Raw genomic sequence first — 21,638 nt, forward strand, 5'->3', positions numbered from 1 at the left:
CACAAGGATTGTATCTTGAATCAATCTTGATTCCTAGATAAGTACATAAGTGTTTAATCTCACCACTTAAGTGTCCATTCAGTCTTGAACATCCTTAATCAGACACATTCCAACCCGCCTGATTGATCCTCCTGTGCTCTGATATTCGTTTGATACTGTTACAAAACATGCCCTTTCAACACAGCTAACAGCTGAGAAGTATCGAGTCAAGGCAACAATCATCCCGCTGGGGTCCCATGGAGCGATCCTGCGCCATCATGCAACACACCCAATATCCATTTTTCATACACGCACACTGTTCTCATGTGCTCAGTAATTCATCACCACTTCTCCATTGGCACCCCCGCCACTGACCGATTCATTAGCACCATCGAAATTCCCTGTTCCATAGTCATCCAGGCTCCTGTACCCGGCAGGTCCGCGCCCTGCAACATGACCTCCACCTCCGCTTCGACCACCTCCTCTGTTGGGCCCTGCCGCTCCACCTCCGCCGCGACCACGGCCAGCATTGCTCGTGGTTCCTTGGTGGCTGCCGCCCCTCGCACCGACCACGTTGGGGTTATGACGATTGTTGAACTCGGCCTTGCTCTTAGCATTTCTCTGTGCATTGCGTCCTCCCAGGTACACGCGGTCCTTGGGAGCCCAGTTGCCGTCTTCGCGCTCCGTCCCCGAGCCACCGATGCGAGCATATGCATTGCGGCCGCCACTGTCATCTCCAAACTTGCGCTTGTGGGTTCCCTCACTCCCGTGGGTCTGCCTCAGACCTCGATTTCGTCGGCCACGCCCGTTGGCGAAGCCATTGTCCATCTGATCATCATCTTCGATTTTGAGCATGACTTTGTCCGCCACCGTGCTTTCAAACATGAATGCCTTGTCCTGAGACACTTGACTCCAGTTAGTGATTCTCGACGCATCCACCTGTCTTGAGCCCTTTCGCATAGCAAGCACTACCAATGGTACAGGATCTTGTGTCACAATCGGAGTCTCCGTAACCGGGGCTACTCGAGCTGCCCAAATACGATCTTCATATTTGGCCACACCCGTGACCTGCCAGGTGACCTTCTTTCCCCGACCACCCACTTTGGTCACCAGATCTTGTTTAGGATAGTACGGGGCTATCAAGATGGATGACGCAAAAAGACGCACCTCTCCCGAGTCGATCTGTTGTGGCGGAGCATTGATCAATGATATCAACCGAGACGAATCAGTCTGGCTGATCATGTAGCCAAAGTAAAGAAACGAATCAGTGATCTTGAGATGCTTATTAGTGGTTTTGCTGGAGCCAGGGCCGTTGGTGGTAATCGCGTGATTGTGGCGATTGATGGCTCTTTGCACCACTTCCACCTCCATCTCGGGGTTCAGTGTGGCCTTCAATTCACAGACGTGGACAACTTCTGCTGTAATGGGCAGGCGAGGAGGAGCCGGCTCATCCGCGCGATGGGACAAGAGGGACTTGTTGAACCGCTCAAAATACTCGCGGAACCCTTTGACATGTCTTGGTCGGTCCTCATAGATCCGGATTTCATCTGCACTTTTATAGGTAATGGCCAATTCCCGTAAGAATTCCTGTTTGAACGACATGGTTGACTCGAAACTCTGACCTGAAGGGCCAACTTCAGGCTTGAGCACCACCATGTCAAAATCGAGCTTTCTCGAGTTGCAGATGCGATTGATCAGATCGGCAAAATTTGTTTCTCCTCGGCCGGTCAATAGGATAGTCACCACATCTTTGGACTGGACACTTGACTCAACCAACTGAACCACAGGTTCATTCCAGCAGCCTTCCCACGCGCGGGGTTCCTCCTTTTCCACACCTTGTCCTGTAGCCTCGAGAACACTCGAGTCATGCCACCAGCCTCCATGCGCAAGGCCTTCTTGGCTTTGAAGCATGCCAATGGACTGAGGATGCCATATTTGTGGGTTCGGTAATGGGCTGGAGAATAGGGTGTTGTCGAAATCATAGACATGGATTGTCTTGATGTTGGAAATAGCGGGAAGATCTTTGACCTTGGAAGACCATCTTTTAAGGCTAACGAGAGAATATGAGTTTTTCATTGTGAGAATAGGACCGGGACTGGTCCGAGAGACTGAGAAGGATTGAAGAGAATGCGTGAGTGGCGTCGTTCGTTGTCATGGCCTTGAAGCCTGGCGACGGAAGGGAACGAAGGGAACTAATGACAATGTAAGTCGCATTTGGGGGTGATGCAGCAGCAAGGGACAGGTGATAATTCCGGACCAACAATGCGAGCAAGAAGAGGTTGATCACATTGTATGCCAAAGCGAATTGGACTTTTGCGAGTGTCGGTTGAGGATTTGAGCGCAGGCTGAAATAAGTTGAGATCTGATGTTGATGATGGTGGTCGTGATCGTGGTTGCCGCAACTGAATCGACATTGTGGTTTGTACAAAGGAAATGAAAAATGCGCCGTATGTGCTACGGAGGAGGAAATGCCCAGATACGTAGGTATATTTCCTCATTTTTCACTACGATTCACGCCTCATGGATCACCACAGCACAGAATTATCTCTTCAACTGCATCACTATGTTCCTCTGTACTTGGGTCCCTTCACCTATATGAGAAAGTGTCATCCAGCAATGCCTCATCAGCCGCGGTCCACCTCTCCGGCACGCGTGCCTGTTCTGGGATATCTGCGACATTGAGATCCTCATAACGCCGTGAGACATCAGTCAACACTCTCCGAAAGATTCTCCAAGCACGATAGGCCGATGGGGATCCTTCTGTCATGCACCAGAGATACGCCATGGCCTTGCGCAGGTACTCGGTGACTTCAGATACTTCCCCTTTAAAGTGCTGGCAGTCGAGACTGAGCTCCAAGAGTAAGACGCTAGCCGTCTGTGCCACATAATGTAGCAGAGTCCACCATGGGAGTAGCTGATACGCCTCGTGGGCACTCGGATTGCTGGGCATGATGGCCAGCATCGACATGGCTGCATGCACGCAAGCCCGGGCACAGCTGCGGTTGAACTCCCGTGACCGGTCCGATTCATTCTCAATGACTACCTCGCACAAGCAAGGCCGGTGTAAGATCATCTGAAGACTGTGGTAGTACATGTTGAGCTCAATCTTGACTCGGGGGTCCGAGTCGGTGGGGCCTTTGCTCTGAATCGTCAGGTTTTCTGGTAGATTTTCCTCCCACCTTCTCAATTCGGTCTGCAATTCTCCGATTTTACGCTGAACCTGTGACCATGTTTCATCTACCGCGCCCGAGTACAGCTGCGAGGCTATCCTGTCGCTGAGTTGACAAAGTAACAATCTTTGGGGGAAGTGTGAAGGTGGAGCACTCTGGCCTACTGAGGCAAAGCTTTTCCATGGCATGATCCCACCAGTCATGCCCTGGGGCGTGTCTCGATCCAGGTTCAAAAACTCAATCCAGGTTTTTCTAGATTCAGTGTGGGACGAGACATTACTGAACCGGTAGGGCGGCTCACCGGCATCGTCTTCGGGCCACTGCAGTGTTTTGATGTCCACGGTGACATCTAACAGAGAAATCGACTTGGGCCGGCCGGTGATCTCTGCAAGAAAGACTTCAAGGCTATATAGCGAATACCAAGTACGGGTACGTCGCTCCCGATCTTCTTGGTTGATACTGGGATCGGTTACGCGCAGATGTAGTCCCAGTGCGGTGGCATGTCTGGTGGCATGGCCAAGTGTGTTCCAGGATCTGTGGCAAGTCAGCTAATTGGGATGTCCAGGATGACTCCAAAGCCTCGTACCTTGCGATGGAGCCATTTATCACGAGGTAAAAGGCCAAGAGTCCTATGGCTTCGACCGTTGGGACGTCGGGATGATCAAACACAACACGGTGATCAAGTCCAAGCGCCCTGGCTCTCGCATAGTAGACGAGATGATCTTCGACGGTGTCATGGTGCAATTTGGCCATGTGCAGCCACTTGGAGCCGATTGCCCACACGAGATTAGCAAGGGCCAACCAACGACGCTCGGCCCAGGACCAGACAGATCGATGCCTGGGGAAGTTGAGCAGAGCGTCAAGGAACTGGTCTCTCTGGGCAAAGGCGAAGGCGCCCTGCATGGCGTGAAAAAAGGCCTCGGTGAGAATCAATGAGGTGTGAACGGGAGGCCATGAGCGCTCATCAATATGATCTTCATTGACGGACAGAACGTCTGTGTCGTCGAGAAAATAGGTAAAGTCCTTGGCGGCGGAAAGGTGGCGGTCAATTTCAGCACGAGGCAGATCGGTGAGTGACTCGAGGGGAGAATCTAGGGAATGTTCCCAGGCACGCTGAATCCAAGCCATCTCGGACATTTTGCCGACGAAGCCAGAGGCACCTTTGCCCAAATCGAGATCGACCACCCGAGAGAGCTCACCCTTTCGACCCGGAGAACCCACGCTTGAGTCTGCTTTGGTCTCCCCCCGAGGTGCAACATCAATCAGGGGCTCGCGGTCCGCGGTCTGACTGAGATGCAACTTTGTTCTAACTCTATCGTTGGATTGACTGCTCGAGGAGGGAGCGATGTCGGAGATTTCTTGAGACGAATACTGTATTGACAGGGGTCAGGCATGACTATACAGGGAGAGTCTGAATGAAGTTGAACCCACCTTGGAAAGCAAATCGACAATGTCGCCATGCTCAGTAGGCTGAAAGGAAGGACTGGCGGTAAGTGAGCGTAAGGAGCTCAACAAGACTTGATTTTCTCCCTCCAACAGGTCGATGCGCTCGAGGCAGTCGGCGAGGTCTCTGTCCAAACTTTGTTCTTGGTCAGGTATAGGCCAAACTGGTGGAAGAGTTATCTTACTTTCTGTTTCTTTCTCTCTTACGGTCTCCATAAGCGCAGACGGCATCATCCTTTGTGCATTTGACACAGCGCTCTCCACCGGAGCATTTTGTGCGCATGGTGCGACATCGGTCGCAGGCATGCGAGGTCCGAGTCTTGACTGACCTCGTCCGCTGATTCATCAGAGTCGGCTGAAGAGGACGGGCGCTGGACCATGCTGGTACGGGAAAGACAGCCCGGGTTGAGTTGGAGGTCATGATGGACGATGGGCGGGCGATGGCCCAATAAGACTGGTTTTGGTTCGAGTATGACGGTATGTGCCGTCCTGGGTCATGGGCGCATTCCTGTACGTAGATTAAACGGTGAGGATGGTAACGATTGCCAGGAAATGGTCGTCCTCCGGTAGTCAATTAATGAATAAATCTGGCGTGTAATAGGGAACAGAACAGCAGACGGCCAGCATGGCAATTTAAGAGAGGACAAAATCGATCTACTTTTCTAAACCGCAGTCAGGACGTGATTGGCATTGCCAAAGAATGAGATTTGAAGACTATGGACGAGGTGAATCAAGAACGAAAAGGCAAAAAGCAGATGTTGTCATGTCCGGAGAATACTTCCACGTTTCATCCATAATCACGACTTCTTTTTGGTGGAATTTCGATTAGAACGGGGAAGCAATCGAGGAGTAGCACTGGTGGGTCATGCCCGCCCTGGAGAACCTACAAGTTTTTAACTCTACACAGTGGGATAGACTCTACTGTAGACATCGTTCTGGCTCTGGCAATCGACGGACAGTGGTCGAGGGGCCCAGGGGCCTCTCGACCCTTCTTCAGACCTTGGTAGAGAAGCATTGTTGGTGTCAACAGGTGGCCATGTAATTTCGTCACTCGACAGACGCGGGGCAGCGGCACAATAGCTTAATGGGTGCTATTTCCGGCACCTGGAGTGATTTGCTGGGGGGAATGATCAAGGGGCGAGGGGAAGCTACTTACGGGGGAGGCGATTGGAGGACTTGGGGGTACCTAATGAGTCTAGGGCTTAATAACATCTTATCAGTCAAGTGTGCTGTACTGTAAGTACCTAATGTACTGAGACTGAGTACCTAGGTACCTAGCAGTATCAGCACAAAGCAAATTACATCCTCACATGGTGAGAAGGGCCAGGATCCTATTCATGAGATTATTGAGGAGAGAGCTCATAAGGAAATAATTTTAACCATCATTCATTTTTCTTGTTTCTTTTCTTGTTCTTGTTCTAATCACAATAATTAGGTGCGCTCCTTATTCTTCATATTACTATTGGCTTTCAAGTCGCTTCTGCCAACCCAAGACGGTGGAAAAGTCACGTGGGAACAATGACGTAAAGTTGAAATCACATGGAGTCCAAGTGGGAAGCAGCGAGGGGTTGAGAGTCTGGAGTCAACAACGTGACAAGACAACTAATTAATCCACAACTGCAGCAACTTGGAAGAGATGATTGCCCATAGAAGTGCTAATAATCATACTGGCATTGATGATATCTTGTTCTCCCAAGCACTCTGATCACTGGGAAGTCAAAATATCAGATTTCACGTATCTAGAAAACATGCCTTATCCCAATGCCCCATCCTCGCCAAATGGCAAACTGCTCCGACAATCCCCGCCAAACAGAAGCACCACTGCACTTGCAGCTTGCAGCTCGTTCCTCAATGCAGTCAACAGAAAAAAGTCGTTCCACCGCCCACTCACTAATCACCACCTCCCTCCACCATCTTAGATTCCTCTACGTCTTTACCTTCCCCTTGACCTCCTAGTCCTTTTCCCATCCTCTGGCAAATACCTGCATCCTCCCATTTCTACCCCTCCACCTCCGCCCGTATCGTCACAATGGCCAAGGTCGACCAGAAAGCCGTTCTGAGTAAGTCATTCACATCTCGGTTGTAACAAGACCCCTCCTCTAATCCCATTCATAGTCGTCATCGATGGCTGGGGAATTCCTTCTGCGACATCCCCACCCGAGGGTGATGCTATTGCTGCCGCCGAAACCCCATACATGGATGGATTCGCCAAAGACGGCTCCGACACCGCCCAAGGCTACACCGAGCTTGAAGCCTCCTCTCTGGCTGTTGGTCTGCCCGAGGGTCTGATGGGCAATTCCGAAGTTGGTCACTTGAACATCGGCGCTGGTCGCGTGGTATGGCAGGATGTCGTCCGCATCGACCAAACCATCAAAAATGGCGAACTAAACAAGGTCAAGACCATCACCGACACCATGCAAAGAGCTGTGGATGGAAATGGAAGACTTCACTTTCTCGGCCTTATCAGTGATGGAGGTGTCCACAGTCACATCAAACACCTCTTTGCTCTTTTGGAGGTAGCCAAGGAGTACAAAGTTCCCGAAATCTTCATTCACTTTTTCGGCGACGGCAGAGACACCGACCCCAAGAGTGCTGCGGGCTACCTGGAACAGCTTTTGGCTAAACTCGATGACCTTGGTGTTGGCAAGCTCGCCACCATTGTCGGCCGTTACTACATCATGGACCGTGACAAGAGATGGGACCGTGTCGAGGTGGGCATGAAAGGTGTCGTTTGCGGCGAGGGCGAGGATTCCGATGATCCTCTGGCGACCGTCAAGGCACGCTATGAAAAGGGCGAAAATGATGAGTTCCTGAAACCCATTATCGTCGGAGGCGCCGATCGCAGAGTCCAGGACGGGGACACCCTTTTCTTCTTCAACTACCGCTCCGACCGAGTCAGAGAAGTCACCCAACTCCTCGGCGACTATGATCGTTCTCCCAAACCAGACTTCCCTTACCCCAAGGACATTGCCATCACCACCATGACACGATACAAGACTGACTACACTTTCCCCATCGCCTTTCCCCCTCAAGTCATGACCAACGTTCTTGCCGAATGGCTGAGCAAAAAGGATGTCAAGCAGAGTCACGTGGCCGAAACCGAAAAGTACGCCCATGTCACCTTTTTCTTCAACGGAGGTGTCGAGAAGCAATTCGACGGCGAGGATCGTGAGTTGATCCCAAGTCCCAAAGTGGCCACCTACGACCTCGAACCCCCCATGAGTGCTCAAAAAGTCGCCGACAAGCTGAGTGAAAGAATCTCCACCGGAAAGTACGAATTTTTGATGAACAACTTTGCCCCTCCGGATATGGTTGGCCACACTGGAGTCTATGAAGCTGCCATCAAGGGTGTCGCTGCCACCGATGCCGCTATTGGAACCGTCTACGACGCTTGCAAAAAGGAAGGATATATTCTCTTCATTACGGCCGATCACGGCAACGCCGAGGAGATGTTGAATGAAGAGGGCAAACCGAAGACGTCGCACACCACCAACAAGGTTCCTTTTGTCATGGCCAACGCTCCCCAAGGTTGGAGTTTGAAGAAGCAAGATGGGGTCCTCGGGGACGTGGCCCCAACCATATTGGCAGCCATGGGCCTTGACCAACCCGAAGAGATGGGCGGGACCAGCCTTTTGATCAAGAAGTAAGTGGGCCGCGCGTTGCGTTGTGCTGTGTACGAGGTCTTTCGCTTTGAAGCGCTCGTGTTATTGTTATCTGCGCTATTGCTTGCCGAACCTTGCCCCCCACGACATACACATGGATGCTTGTAGAACTAGAGAGGAGCATGAGCTGATGAGATACGAAATAGACGAAAGGCAAGCGAGCTGGGTTCTGAGGCCGAGGCATGAGGCCCCCGTCTGACCAGGTGACAATGCCCTGTTATCCTGTAATAGATCATTCATTTTTATGTCGGTCCTTCCCTACCCCCAGGTTGCAATGGCTGTGTGCTCGCCAAATGCCAGTGCGATGTATCGAGAGTTCCATGATTACAAGGTCGCCTAAGAAAGCGTCGTAGACGTGGCGCAGTAAATATTTGGATAGGAACAAAAGCATGTATAGGACGATGTAGACTGACTGGGTCTGAATCAGGTTAGACCGCAAAACGAACCACCTTTAGACTGGAAATTTGAAAGCAGCATGACTTATTTCTTCTGCGGCCGCTCTAATTAATTGCCCGTCTGTGTGACTTCGAATGTCGTGAATTGGAGAGGGAAACGAGGCCAGATGCTCTCTGAGAGCCTTGGTAAGGCAGGATATCCCTCTTGAGAACACAGGCGAACGTTTTTGCGCAGTCCACGAAGGGTTTCCCCTTCGTGACCACTGAGCAGATAACAATTTTCCACCCGAATAGATTTGACAAAATATTTCTTTAGCCAGGCGGTGGAGTGGTGAGAAGCATCGCTGATTCGCCAGATTATCTTAAGCTTCAGTTAAACCCACACGTTATTACTTGAATGCTCGATTACCAAAGTTGAGAGAATTTGTTAGATGGATCTAGATTATTAAGTTGCTTTTACACATTGCATATTGATCTGGGGAATTGTCATTTGACTCATATATTGTATCTACACACATGTAGAAACTCACAACCGATTGACAGTGGCAGTTTTGGTCACATTTCCACCTTTGCACACACGATTTAGAGATTGTCGGATTACGTTTTGACAATCCTTGAACTCGATCTACATTCTCTCCGAGGTGTTCAGTCATCCTGGCGCAAACCCACCTCTACCACACCTACATCCCACTGCAATGTCTCTAACATCTTCAACCCCCGAGTCTGCTGCTCGAGCCGCCTCGGCAGCCGCACAGTCGCTCGCCACACTGCCAGTATCCGCACGCAACGATGCGTTGACGGCGATTCATGCCGCTCTCGCTGCCAACAAGGACATGATCCTCGCGGCCAACGCCCGCGACATGGTTGCCGCCACGTCAGCCTCACAGTCGGGTGAACTCTCCCAGTCGGTGCTCAAACGTCTCGATCTGTCGCGTCCGGGAAAATACGACGACATGATGTCAGGGATACTCGATGTTCGTGATCTCCCAGACCCAATTGGTCGAGTGGACCTTCGCACGAGACTGGATCAAGGCCTGGAGCTGGAGCGGGTGGCATGTCCAATTGGCGTCTTGTTGATCATCTTCGAGGCTCGCCCCGAGGTCATTGCCAACATTGCCAGTCTGGCCATCAAATCTGGCAATGCTGCAATCCTCAAGGGTGGGAAGGAATCTAGTTGGTCCTTCGAGGCTATCGCCACCGTCATCGGCTCTGCCTTGAGTGCCACCAGAGTAGCCGCAGATGCCATTCAGTTGGTCAAGACCAGAGATGTCATTGATCAGTTATTATCTTTGGACCGATTCATCGACCTCGTCATCCCCAGAGGTGGAAATGAATTGGTTAAATATGTCAAGGAGCACACCAGAATTCCAGTCCTCGGCCACGCGGATGGCCTGTGTTCGATTTATATCCACAAAGACGCAGACGCGGCTGTCGCGGCCAAGGTCGTGGTCGATTCCAAGACGGACTACCCGGCGGCTTGCAACGCTGTCGAAACTCTGTTGGTCCATGAGGATGTATTAGGGTCTGTGTTACCGGATGTAACTCGGGCCTTGTTAAAGAAGGGGGTCAGTTTGAGATGTGACGGGCCGAGCAAAAAGGTTTTGGAGCAGTCACTGCCCAGGGAAGAGGCAATCTTGTTACAGGATGCCACCGAGGAAGATTACAACACCGAGTTTCTGGATTTGGTACTAGCGATCAAGACGGTCCCCTCGATAGGTAATGATCCTGTTACCTCCACATCTTCATCAACGGGCGAGTCGACTGTGAATGGATCTACCGGTGCCAGTTCCGAAAACGACCCTTCTCTCTCACTAGCCATTGCACACATCAACACCCACTCGTCCAAACACACTGATGTCATCATCACACAATCCTCCTCCGCTGCTGAGACATTCATGTCGGCTGTCGACAGTGCTGGCGTGTACTGGAACGCAAGTACACGGTTTGCAGATGGCATGAGATATGGCTTTGGTACAGAAGTCGGCATCAGCACCAACAAGATCCATTCACGAGGCCCTGTCGGCCTCGAGGGCTTGACCATCTACAAATACAAGATTCGAGGTCATGGCCAGACCGCCGCGGAATATGGAGCTAGTGGTGGGAAAAAGTACCTGCATGAGAAGGTCACCATCTGAAGAATGAATTGAAAAAACCCAACGTAGTTTGTCGTGTGTCAGATAGGCAGTCTACTTGTTCTAAAATTCCATGGGTGCGAACAGTTTCGAAGGGAGAGAGGACTTGGCCATTATATTGTGCAAATTCAAGTTGCCATTCCCACAGCTCCACTGTGAATTTCACATCGTCTTCATCAAGAGTCTTATTCAAAGAAAACAAGTCACTGATACTTTTACTTTCATGTCAAAAAAGGCGACGTTGATTCGTTTGTTCTGAAAATTTTGCATCTTCATCTCAACTTGTCTGATCATAACCATCTAGTTACGAATCATTTGCTCAAACGTACTGCACTGGGTGGTAATTGAGACCACCGCACCACCGCATCACATTTAGCTCAACTTTGCTCTCATGTCCTTGTGGAGTGATAAAGATCCCCTTTGCACGACCTCGAAGTCTGAGAGAAACATGATCAACACCGAGACACGGTGACCATTGACAACACATTGCCATCTGCACCGTCGAGCAAAGCATCTTGATAACCCATCGCCAAAGAGAATCGACGAGCTCTCCTGCCACGCAACAGGCCTGCCAACCCTGTAGCTTAGACCTTGAAACCCTTGCTCCGTCTTCGGCCTCGACCCTTTTCGAACTTGCGACCCTTGCTCTCGATATATGGCTTCTTGTTCTTGTGGGGGCCGAATCCGAAATGCTTGACGGCCTCACGGGCGTTCTTGGGACCTCTCAACAGGACGACATTGCTGCCAGTAGGGTGTCTCAGAGCCAGTTGGTCCAGAGTCAGAGCCTCACCACCGGCCTTCTCGATCCGGGCACGGGCAGTGGCGGTGAATCGAAGAGCAGCGACGTGAAGTTCGGGGACAGTCAGGAGTCGGTTGTCGTCGGTGATGGTGCCGATGACCGCAATTGTCTTGCCTTCGTATGCCTTCTTTGCGCTCTCGGTTTGTGTCTTGGCGATAAGCCGCGAGATCGACACTGGTGGTCGGTTAATGCGCGACTGGAACAATCGCTTGAGGACAACTTTGTTGAAGTTGGAGTCGGTGCGCCCTGTTGTGGTCGGAAAAAAGTCTCTGGTTAGTCTTGGTTCATTAAAGCGAATTTCTCGTCTTGAATCTTGTCTTTGTCTCTCTTTTCTTGCAAAGATGATTTGATTCTCCCTCCGTTGAAAACGTAGGCAATCATGAAGCAGTGGATTCGAGTTGTACATACGGGCAAGGAAGCGGTAGAGCTTCACCAGGAGCTTGAGGTAGACATTGTCGCTCTTGGGAGCCTTGCGATGGGTGTTCCGGACGTGATGGCGATCGAGATCGATACCTGTGGGCAAATAGAGTCAATTAATGTCTGGTGAGATAACACATTGTAGCAAGCTGTCTACACTTACCCATGATCGCTGAATCTTCCTGGTTGTGTGGTGGGAGAAAAGTTGTCGACGACGTCTTCTCTCTTCAAGAAGATTGAAAATCGGGCAAAAGTGCAGGTTGAGTGCGGTTGCCAAGATTTAGAGGCCACTATGCCACTTTGGGCCAAATTCTGGATGTGGATCTCCGTATCACGTGATGTTGGTTCTCGAGAAAACCGCCTTGGCTTCTCCCGCTTGCATTCTTGAACAATGCTCCACAACACCGACACAGTGTTAAGGTTAAGTGACAAGGAGGAGCTCTGGAACCCCCATTCTTATATATGGCTGGACTCCAAGACATGCCGCCCATCCGATGCTCTCTATCTAATGGCTTTCCTATCCAATGACTCCATCCAAATGTCAAGTTTCCAATCAGTGTCGCGTAGAAATCCATTTGTACATACGCCCATACGGCATCACAAACTGTGTCGGTCCCGTTGGGTCAGTAATGACGCTGCTTCAACTAAGCCAATCTCCAGTCATCTGATGTCTCTCCGTAGACCCAAACCCCTCTTTAGTAGGACTTTATCGGAAACCCAAAGATTTAGCACATCCTTTGAGGCTCATTGCACCGACTCTGGGCACGATCTCCGAATCACACCATGCTCTCAAGGATCACACAGGATCCGACTCGTCCTCTGCAAGACTGACTAGGAAATCCCTAGTCATCTCAAAGCTAAGCCAACTGCTGGCCATGCTGGGAGCAACCTTGAGGAGATTAGGCACAATGCCCTTGTACATGCCAGCAATCCCCTCTTGCCTCACGATGGTCCGAATGGCGTCCCATATCGACTTGTATTGATACCCCATGCCGGTCATGGAGTTGATCTGAAATCTGCGTCGGAGCACGTCGAATGGATATGTGCATGTCTGCGCAACTGCTCCCGAGATTGCCCCGGCCGCTAGCTTGCGGTACCAGACAGGATTCTTTTCGCCTGGTTCGGTGAAGTAGTTACGAACAGATTCGTAAACCATGAAGTTCAATCCAACATACGGTGCCACGCCGGCAACGGTGGGGATGATGCCCCGATAAAGACCAAGTATTCCACCTTCAGTCTTGTACATGGTGACCATTGTCTTCCACATTCCGGGAAGCTTGCCCTCGTGCTTTCCAAGGGCCGCAAATGACGCCGACTGTATAGACAATCGTGTTCGTACAATATCTAGGGGGTAAGTGAATGTGACTGAAGTGATACCTGCCAGTCCTCCACATACGAGACGACGGAGAGGGTCAAGATCGGCCCCAGGAGTCGGTTCCGCGAAACGTTTGTAGACGTTGTATGCCCCAAACTGCACAGCAGAGTAGGGTACGATTCGAACACAATTGGTTCCATTCCCTCTCATGAACCCTCTCCAGCCTTCGTCTTTGTACATCTTTTTCAGTGCCTTGGCAATGGACATCTTGTACTCGTTCCGGCCAGCATCTTGAACCTGGTATAAAATTTTCAAGCGTTCCAGTGGGGAAACCACTGTACGGGAGACAGCGCCAGCAACGCCTCCAGCGCAAAAGGCGGCGGTAAAAGGGGTGGACACGAAGTTGCGAAACCGAGTGACCATGCTCTCGCTCGATAGCGCCATGGTTGGGTCCTGTGCTTGTTAGCAACCTGCCACCATTTTGCTTTTCAGTCAAACGTACCTCTGGTATATTTGGCAGTTCAGTAATGGAGGTGGAGCTTTGTCCTATGTTGCCATCCACAGTAGCGGGATCCTTTTCGCCGAGACGCATGATATGAGGCAACGAGGCTGTCAAGCAGAAAATCGTGATGAGCAACTGGTGCAAGGTGATGAGGGTATTAAGCCGGAGGTAGATGGATGTCGTAGGGCTACACCAAGAGAATTTGAAGTATGGCGAGGGTGAATCCCGTCCATGGAAATTTTATGACGGAGGGGTGAAGACTGTATCAAGCATAGTGTTGGTGGCTTGCAGTTGACGCGAGGAAGGTGGTGAATCAATGAGCAGATTCACAGGACAAGGTAGACCTCAATAGCTGTCGTATAGGCCTGGATGCTCCCTGCAATCTCTATAGAGGGGCGTATGAGGCTCACTGTTTATCGAGGCATGAACGGGTTGAACCGGACGACGGGATAAACAGAGGATGGTTGTGAAGAGCTGTTATTCAGGGTGTGTCGAGGTCGTCCAGAAGCTGACAAGACGCAAGCTATCAATGGCGGAAGTCAAAAAGTAAGAGAGGGTGAAGGTCGTGAAAAAAGACGCCAGATAATGATGTTGTTGCAGAATGGAAACGGGGATCGACGACAGTGTCGAGACGTGGTTATGAGCACGCCTGGAAAACGACTTCACAGGTGCAGGTCCAGATCCAATACAGGCCTGAGAGGCCCTTTGCCGAAGGCTGACGATTGTCAGGCACTGAATCACGGGAACTACCATAGGCTCTGGCCACAGAAATGGAAAACAGCAACACGTGACTCATACTCACACTCACACTCATCGGGCAAAGGCATAGCCTAATGTGCACGTGATATTGAGAATGAACTGCCAAGATATCATGACTGTTCTTGGCTTAGCGCAGTACTTCTTCTCTAAACGCAGCTGCAACACCATTGCCCTACGACACTGCAACTGCGGTTCCTGTGAGTTGCCTCCAATCTTGGACATTCGCCTACAAAGAGCATCTTGTTCCCATCTCCTGTAATCTACTCTTTTATCAAAAACTACATCACAACATCAATTCTCAGGTGTAGCGCGATATCCTGGGCTCTTGTACCCTTGATATCACGGTTTCGGGTTGCCTTCTCACCTTCTTCATTCCTTCCCAGTTGACACTCGGTCATTTCTGTCATGTCTCGATCAGGAACAACTCTTTATGTCACAGGCTTTGGCCACGGTACTCGCGCCCGCGATCTTGCCTATGAGTTCGAGCACTACGGTCGCCTTGTCAGATGTGACATTCCTGCTCCCCGAACTGCTTCCAGTCGTCTGTGAGTTGTGGTCCTGTTCTCCATATCACCAACTTGTCAATCACTAACCATGACAATCTAGGTTTGCCTTTGTTGAGTACGAGAGTCGACGTGATGCAGATGACGCTTATCACGAGATGCATAACAAGCGTATTGGGAGGGATGATCTCTTGAAGATTGAGGTGCGTACATGTCTTTCCAACTACACCCTTATCAGTCCATTGACCAGAAACAGTGGGCGAGAACTCCTCCTTCTGCTACCTGGCGCTACGAAGCTGGGCGTGGCCGTGATAGTCGTGACAGTCGTGACGGCCGCGATAGTCGAGACAGCCGAGATCGTCGCGACCGAAGCCCTGCGCGACGCAGTGCACGTTCCTCTTCTCCTCGTCGTCGAGACTACTCACCTCGCAAGGACGATCGCCGTGATCGTGGTGGAGACCGAGACCGTGATCGGGACCGAGACCACGATGACCGCAGACGATCTCGAACCCCAGACACCCGAGACCGTGACCGAGATCGGGATGGAAAAGATGATCGAGAACGCCGCGACGATGACCGTGATGTTGGAGCCAATGGAGATGACCGCAAAGGTATGCCCGATGTCGAGATGATGGACTCCCACGATTGGATGTGAGCTGACACCTGTATCAGCCATCGACTCTCCCCCACCAGCCCACGATGAGCTCGACACTGCTGAATAGAGGACGGCTTGTCCTCGAGCTTCAGAGAGGGACCTGCGGGGCCTCACAATCCTAACCCGTTTGTCTTAATCCGACATAAGGAAACAGTATCAGACTTACAGCGCCCGAGGTTGATGCATGGCTGGGCTCATTGGCTCCCCAGAAGTGGCACACGTCCGCCGTACAGTGCCGAAGGCTGAAGCTGGATACATCCGCATGGTAAATGATTGACTTGAATCAAAGTTTAGACCCGAAACATTTCGAGCGGACGGATCGAAACGGAATACGATAGACGGTTTCGACATCAGATTTCGGGGGACATTCAAAAGGAATGTACCATGATTCGGTAGCTTAATCGATCGCCTCCTCGATGCGGTATTCGAACGATTTTATCCACCTTTATGTCAGCTCCACCTCCCTTCGTCCCTGCCTCGTCCCTCTCCGACGCTCCTTTGCCTTCCAGACAGCGCCTTTTCGTTCCCCTTCGTCGTTTTGCCGTCGCCCAGCCCCTACCGCCTGCGTGTCGATACCGATATTCCCGCGCTCGAGTCGTCCCAAACACTTCGAAGTCGTCGAGACTGACCATATTGACAATATCAGCGTCGACCTTTCCCATCATTTTACGTTGCATGTGTAAGAACAATGTCCCCCATGAGATGCAAAGTGTCGTGTCCTGTGCTGGTGATCGGTCACCCAAGCCCACGGCGTGTGCAAGGGTACTTCCTTTTCCTTTCGTTCCTACCTCTGATGGTGGTACTTGAAACTGGCGCTATGATGGCTGAACAGTTGCAAGACCTAATGTTGGTCGAGCGCCTACAGACGTCTCAGGCATCAGGTTGTGACAAGTGAAATTAGGTACGGTGGGTTTTTGTGAAAGTCGAGATGGTGACCCCCTGCCTTGCACATGAGGCAGCAGAGTGAGTAGATCTGGAATTACAGGGACTATATATTCTAAAACATTGTACATGTACTAAGCCAGGTCATGAGACGTGAGGATTCGATGGATCATCAAAGCATCCGACGGGGCATGTTGAATGAACCCTGCGCAAGCAAGGTGTCGTCTTGGACCGTAAAACCCGACCAAACTAGTAAATGCAGTCGATGAAATCAAATCATCGATTGGACTAGGCCCGGAACGCCGTCGCAGTGCTGTCATGAATTCTGGACCATAGACATGACCGAACGCGTTGAGGGTCAACGTAATTTGTGCTCGCTGAGCAGCCAGGTCAAAAGGTCGACCTTTGTGACAACGGCCAGAGGTTTTAGAGCACCATTCTTGGGATCATCCGGGTCTCGCTCGGTGACAACGGCAGCACTCTGCCATTCAAAGAAGCGATTCAAGGCACTCAATGGAGTGTCCATGGTAATTTCGACAAAAGGTCTCTTCTTGTGGTGATGTGAGGAACGAGCAGGAGCCTTGTCGCTCGAACCGCCGGAGCCGTTGGGCTGATTGGTGGATTTGGTGCTGGAACTAGCGGCAGCAATGTCTCCAAAGTCGCGAGGATCAGTGATGACTTCATTGATGGTGGTGAAGTCGAACATGACATCGGAGACAGGAGATTTGGCGGTGGCACGACCATGTGAGATGCGACTGAGCAAGTTGCCCAGTGTGACGAGGCCGACGAGGCGGCGGGTCTTGGCTGAAAGAACGGGCAGTTGATCAAAGCCCTTTTCGCGCATCACTTCGATGGCGGAGCTGCAGGAGGAGTCTGCGGGGACGGTTTGAACGGGCTTGAGGCGGAGAGAGCGAACTGTGGCGCCTCGGAACTGATCGTTGGAGTCTTTGAAAGAGGTGGAGCGGGTGCGAGACAGAGGATTCTGGACTTGTGAAGATTCATCGACTTCAGGTGGGGTTGAGGGCAAGAGGTCGTTAGCGGCGAGCCAGTCATCGTCGATAAATTTGGATAGGTAGGAGCGGATGCTGTCAGGTAGTACAACCACAACGACATCTGAGCTGGTGAAAGGTTGGGCACGATGGGCGGCGACCAAGGCGGCCATGGCAGAACCGGAACTGCCACCGGCCAGGAGGCCCTCCTCGGCGATCAATCGTCGAGCGTAGTGAAAAGAGTCACGATCGTTGGTCTTGTACCAAGTATTGACAGCCTTCTGGTCCAGGACATCTGGAATGAAATCATAACCGATGCCTTCGACCTTGTAGGGTGTGTCCTTGAATTCGTCGTTGAGTTGAGACGGGAGGGCAAGGATGGAGCCTTGGGGGTCGGCAGCGATGACCTTGATGTCTTTGTTGTGTTTGTGGAGACCTCGAGCGAGCCCAGTGATTGTGCCTCCAGTACCAGCGCCGGCGATAATTGCAGTAATGGAACCACCAGTCTGCGCCCAGATTTCTTCGGCAGTGCCCAATTCATGAGCCAAGGGGTTGTCGGGGTTGGCATACTGGTCAAGAATATGTGCATTGGGGATCTCCTTTTCCAGGCGTTTGGCAACGCCAATGTGAGATTCAGGACTATCGAAAGCGGCTTGAGTAGGGGTTCTGATAATGGTGGCGTTAAGGGCCTTGAGGACGGCGACTTTTTCGGCCGACATTTTTTCCGGTAGAGTAATGATGGTCTTGTATCCCTTGACGGCAGCAACGAGGGCCAAACCAATGCCCGTATTTCCAGAAGTGGGCTCTATCAGGGTATCACCAGGCTTGATACGACCACTTTTCTCGGCCTCTTCGATCATGCGGAGGGCGATGCGGTCTTTGACGCTGCCTCCGGCATTGAAGAACTCGCATTTTGCGTAGACTGTGGCGGGTATGCCGAGGGATTGGGGAATCTTCTGGAGTTGAACTAGGGGGGTTTGGCCAATGAGTTGGGTGACGGTAGAATGAGTGCCTTGAGCATGGAAGCGGTTGAGGGAAGTATTAGAGGTGGAGGAAGGTGTAGCAGAAGCGGCCATGGTGAAAATGTCGATGGAAGGGTTGGCTGGGGGGGAATGGCTTGAGATGAGGTTTGGGATAGCTCAGCGGCAAAGAAATAACCAAGATGATGAGCCGGAAATGTCAAAGAGAATATGAAATGCGTCTTCAAGCCATAGAATGGAGAGATGCCGCAGGTACAGGCAATGTAGTGGACGATGGTGATGGCGAAGGATCAGTGGCGCCAGAATATCGAGAATGTCGAAACATCACATGTACGAAGAAGTACATAAAGTTATATTACCGATGGTAAGCGCAGGCAGGTGCGTGCCCCTCCACGCCCTTCACTCCTTCCCTCACACTTCCACACAATCGCCCGCATCAGTGTCACGTGGAAAGGCTAGTCACGTGTTGATCTGGAGTTCCTTGCTGCCTGCCTTTGATTTCCTCTTCCATCAATCCATTCATCCATACATCCCTCCTAACTTCATGTGTTGTGCACTCCTGATCAATCAGAGAGAAACAATCTCGAGCCAGTCTCAAAAATAATGCATATCGACTCGTCACAAGGTCAAAGGTGGTTCTCTTCCATTTGTCGATCCCAGATGTTCTCCACCCCAGATTTGACCTCGTACTAACATCTAGCCTCTCTCTCCACTGCTCCTCTCTCGACACGGCTGTCATTCCCACACAAGGATCAACCAGAACAAGAACAAAATGGGCCTTGCCAGCTTCACAAAGACTTATCGCAAGGACACATACCCTGCCATTGACCCGAACAGGCCCGAGTTGTCAGCCCAGGGTAAGACTGTCATTGTCGCTGGTGCAGGCTGGGGTGGCATTGGTAGCCAAGTAGCCTGGTCTTTTGCGAAGGCCGGTGCAATCAAGATAGGTCTTCTCGGACGAACAGAAACCACTCTGCAGCAGACAAAGGACCAGATCATAGAATCGTTTCCTCAAGTTACTGTCGCCGTCATCGTCACCGACCTATCCCAGGCTCAAAGTGTCGGTCGAGCAGCCCATGAGTGCCGTTCAACCCTGGGTGCCTGGGATGTCTTTGCTCACTACGCCGCGGTTCTCCCCACCCCAACCACCATCCTTGGTGCAGACGAGGATGAATGGTGGCATACCTTTGAGATCAACACAAAATCTTTCTTCCATTTTACCAAACACTTTATGCCCAAGGCCTCACCCAAGGCCACATTCATCTCTTGCAATGCAGGAGCAGCCCACGTCCAGGCCGCCTTGATGCCCAAGAATTCCGCCTACGCCGCTTCCAAAGTCGCCGCTGCCAAACTGAGCGAATATCTTGCCGTCGAACACCCAGCACTTCGGGTTTTCACCATGCACCCTGGCATCATCGACACCCCAATGCTAAAAAAGGTACTCGCTAGCCATGGAGGCGAGCTTCCGGCAAGCAATGCCCTTGATACAATTGCATTGCCCGCTCACTTCAGCGTCTGGTTGGCCAGTCCGGAATCAGAGTTCCTTCGAGGCCGATATGTGTGGGCTAACTGGGATGTGGATGAAATGATGGCCCGAAAAGACGAAATCATCAAGGATCCATCTCTCTTGACGGTAACAATTGCAGGGTGGCCCTTTCAGTGACGACTCGAGTGAAAGTAAAATGTCGAGATAACAACATCGAAAGCAAATAGCCTGGAGCCTTGAACCAAATCGACTTGTAGCAATGCACCGATGCTTCTCCCAAGGCTTGAGTTATCACACCCGCTTCTCTGACACAAATAGCGGAACAGTAGCGTCAAGTACGGGTACGGCCTTAACGATGGCTTCTTTTACTTCATTCTTGTGGCGGAGGCCGAACTCAAAAGTTGGGGTCTCGTCTTCGCCCTGATACACGTCCATGGAATGTATTTTGAGGGTGCTGTCAGCCGGCACGGCCGTAAGCCAGTCACATGTCCAGTCACACGTCTAGCATGCGATTGATGCACCTGAATAGTACCAAAAGTCATCCATGTTTCGTGGGTCTTAGGCTTCGACAATATGCGAAATACGTGTACGGTGTTTAGGCTTCGACATCAACCTTGGTAGGGACAGCGCCCTTTGGAAAACTCCGAGCTGGGTCGAGCATCAGCCCTTCAGGAGACTCATCCTCGTCAACTAAGGATGGTCGAGCAAAGGTCACAGATCCCTTCCCCGGGTTCTTCAGAGCTCGTATTGAACGTCAATCAGATCATTCACAGGCGATCATGCTCCTTGGCGGACCATATTGATTCGCCGCTCGACATGGTCACGACCAGCCTGTGCAGCAATTAGAATTTTAACTTTGTCTTCAGCTGCAACATCGTACTCTGTTGCCCATCAAAGCCAAGGCTAGAAATATTGCGCCCTCGAACGACCATGTCGGGAGATGCTTCTCTACGGAGTACTGAGACGCATGGGGTCTGTGTTTGGCCCCAGACTCTACATGGAGGACCCGTGGCGAAGTATAATTTCTGACCATCGTGCCATGATCTTATTAAAACCCTCGCTAGGGTTTTAGGGCTGACATGGAGTACCTGAATATGCCTTTAACCCAGTCGTATCCGTCCCTCAGCCCTGCCTCGACTGGGTACTGCCTGGGGCTATTGATCCTGGTCAGCCTCGAACGCGACCCGCCACGATGGTGCCCCCTTTGATCTCCAGCGGTGTGATTGGTTTCACTTCAACCGTCTGGGTTAGCATCGACCGACGATACTCATTAACCCTGGTGTTATTGGCCCACCATTCCAAGCCCAAAGGATTCAGAGCCTCGCCGCCACCAGTCACAACCCATCCTGATTTTCGCTTCTTGCCCTCGTTCGAGTCGTTTCCCTTGCAAGCCACGGCGCACCGCTCGGTTATGCACTGGCATGATCGTGACTGGACCACGACCAGAATTGCGAGCGGCCTAAAGGCAATGGACAACTCGAGGGTCCAACAGGCCCCTAGGCGTGGGTGACATGCAACCCAAGAGCTCTCGAGAAGCGCAGAGTGCCATTCACCGATTGCACCCTGTGCC

At 51.4% G+C, this 21,638-nt stretch overlaps 8 protein-coding genes across 9 annotated transcripts; 4 read left to right on the forward strand and 4 right to left on the reverse strand.

The window, feature by feature from the left end:
* Window positions 1-38: 38 nt before the first annotated feature.
* On the reverse strand, window positions 39-2,340 carry PV10_00055 (uncharacterized protein). The gene has a single exon (XM_016364077.1). The coding sequence runs from the start codon at window positions 2,053-2,055 to the stop codon at window positions 310-312; it is 1,746 nt and encodes a 581-aa protein (XP_016227726.1). The 5' UTR covers window positions 2,056-2,340; the 3' UTR covers window positions 39-309.
* Window positions 2,341-6,259: 3,919 nt separating this feature from the next.
* Window positions 6,260-8,714, forward strand: PV10_00056. Of its 2 annotated transcripts, XM_016364078.1 has the most exons (3): window positions 6,260-6,652; window positions 6,708-8,235; window positions 8,401-8,714. In XM_016364078.1, exons 1-3 carry the CDS (start codon window positions 6,622-6,624, stop codon window positions 8,438-8,440), a joined length of 1,599 nt encoding a protein of 532 aa, XP_016227727.1. In that variant the 5' UTR covers window positions 6,260-6,621; the 3' UTR covers window positions 8,441-8,714. The 2 variants fall into 2 exon arrangements, with proteins under 2 accessions (XP_016227727.1, XP_016227728.1); XM_016364079.1 differs by having other exon boundaries at window positions 6,708-8,714.
* Window positions 8,715-9,124: 410 nt separating this feature from the next.
* PV10_00057 (glutamate-5-semialdehyde dehydrogenase) lies at window positions 9,125-11,138 on the forward strand. Its single transcript, XM_016364080.1, has one exon. It carries the CDS (start codon window positions 9,345-9,347, stop codon window positions 10,782-10,784), a length of 1,440 nt encoding a protein of 479 aa, XP_016227729.1. The 5' UTR covers window positions 9,125-9,344; the 3' UTR covers window positions 10,785-11,138.
* On the reverse strand, window positions 10,995-12,213 carry PV10_00058 (60S ribosomal protein L18-B). The gene is made up of 3 exons (XM_016364081.1): window positions 12,161-12,213; window positions 11,989-12,093; window positions 10,995-11,826 (listed from the first exon to the last, which is right to left on the reverse strand). The coding sequence occupies exons 1-3, from the start codon at window positions 12,162-12,164 to the stop codon at window positions 11,366-11,368; spliced, it is 570 nt and encodes a 189-aa protein (XP_016227730.1). The 5' UTR covers window positions 12,165-12,213; the 3' UTR covers window positions 10,995-11,365.
* A 209-nt stretch (window positions 12,214-12,422) lies between these two features.
* On the reverse strand, window positions 12,423-14,456 carry PV10_00059 (uncharacterized protein). The gene is made up of 2 exons (XM_016364082.1): window positions 13,815-14,456; window positions 12,423-13,765 (listed from the first exon to the last, which is right to left on the reverse strand). The coding sequence occupies exons 1-2, from the start codon at window positions 13,902-13,904 to the stop codon at window positions 12,794-12,796; spliced, it is 1,062 nt and encodes a 353-aa protein (XP_016227731.1). The 5' UTR covers window positions 13,905-14,456; the 3' UTR covers window positions 12,423-12,793.
* Window positions 14,457-14,741: 285 nt separating this feature from the next.
* On the forward strand, window positions 14,742-16,809 carry PV10_00060 (uncharacterized protein). The gene is made up of 4 exons (XM_016364083.1): window positions 14,742-15,118; window positions 15,180-15,279; window positions 15,333-15,687; window positions 15,749-16,809. Exons 1-4 carry the CDS (start codon window positions 14,979-14,981, stop codon window positions 15,796-15,798), a joined length of 645 nt encoding a protein of 214 aa, XP_016227732.1. The 5' UTR covers window positions 14,742-14,978; the 3' UTR covers window positions 15,799-16,809.
* PV10_00061 (cystathionine beta-synthase) lies at window positions 16,643-18,883 on the reverse strand. Its single transcript, XM_016364084.1, has one exon. It carries the CDS (start codon window positions 18,676-18,678, stop codon window positions 16,972-16,974), a length of 1,707 nt encoding a protein of 568 aa, XP_016227733.1. The 5' UTR covers window positions 18,679-18,883; the 3' UTR covers window positions 16,643-16,971.
* A 432-nt stretch (window positions 18,884-19,315) lies between these two features.
* PV10_00062 (uncharacterized protein) lies at window positions 19,316-20,750 on the forward strand. The gene has a single exon (XM_016364085.1). It carries the CDS (start codon window positions 19,355-19,357, stop codon window positions 20,243-20,245), a length of 891 nt encoding a protein of 296 aa, XP_016227734.1. The 5' UTR covers window positions 19,316-19,354; the 3' UTR covers window positions 20,246-20,750.
* The last annotated feature ends 888 nt before the right edge of the window (window positions 20,751-21,638 follow it).

The sequence above is a fragment of the Exophiala mesophila genome, assembly GCF_000836275.1.
Source record: "Exophiala mesophila strain CBS 40295 unplaced genomic scaffold supercont1.1, whole genome shotgun sequence".
In the NCBI taxonomy this organism is placed as follows: Eukaryota; Fungi; Ascomycota; class Eurotiomycetes; order Chaetothyriales; family Herpotrichiellaceae; genus Exophiala; species Exophiala mesophila.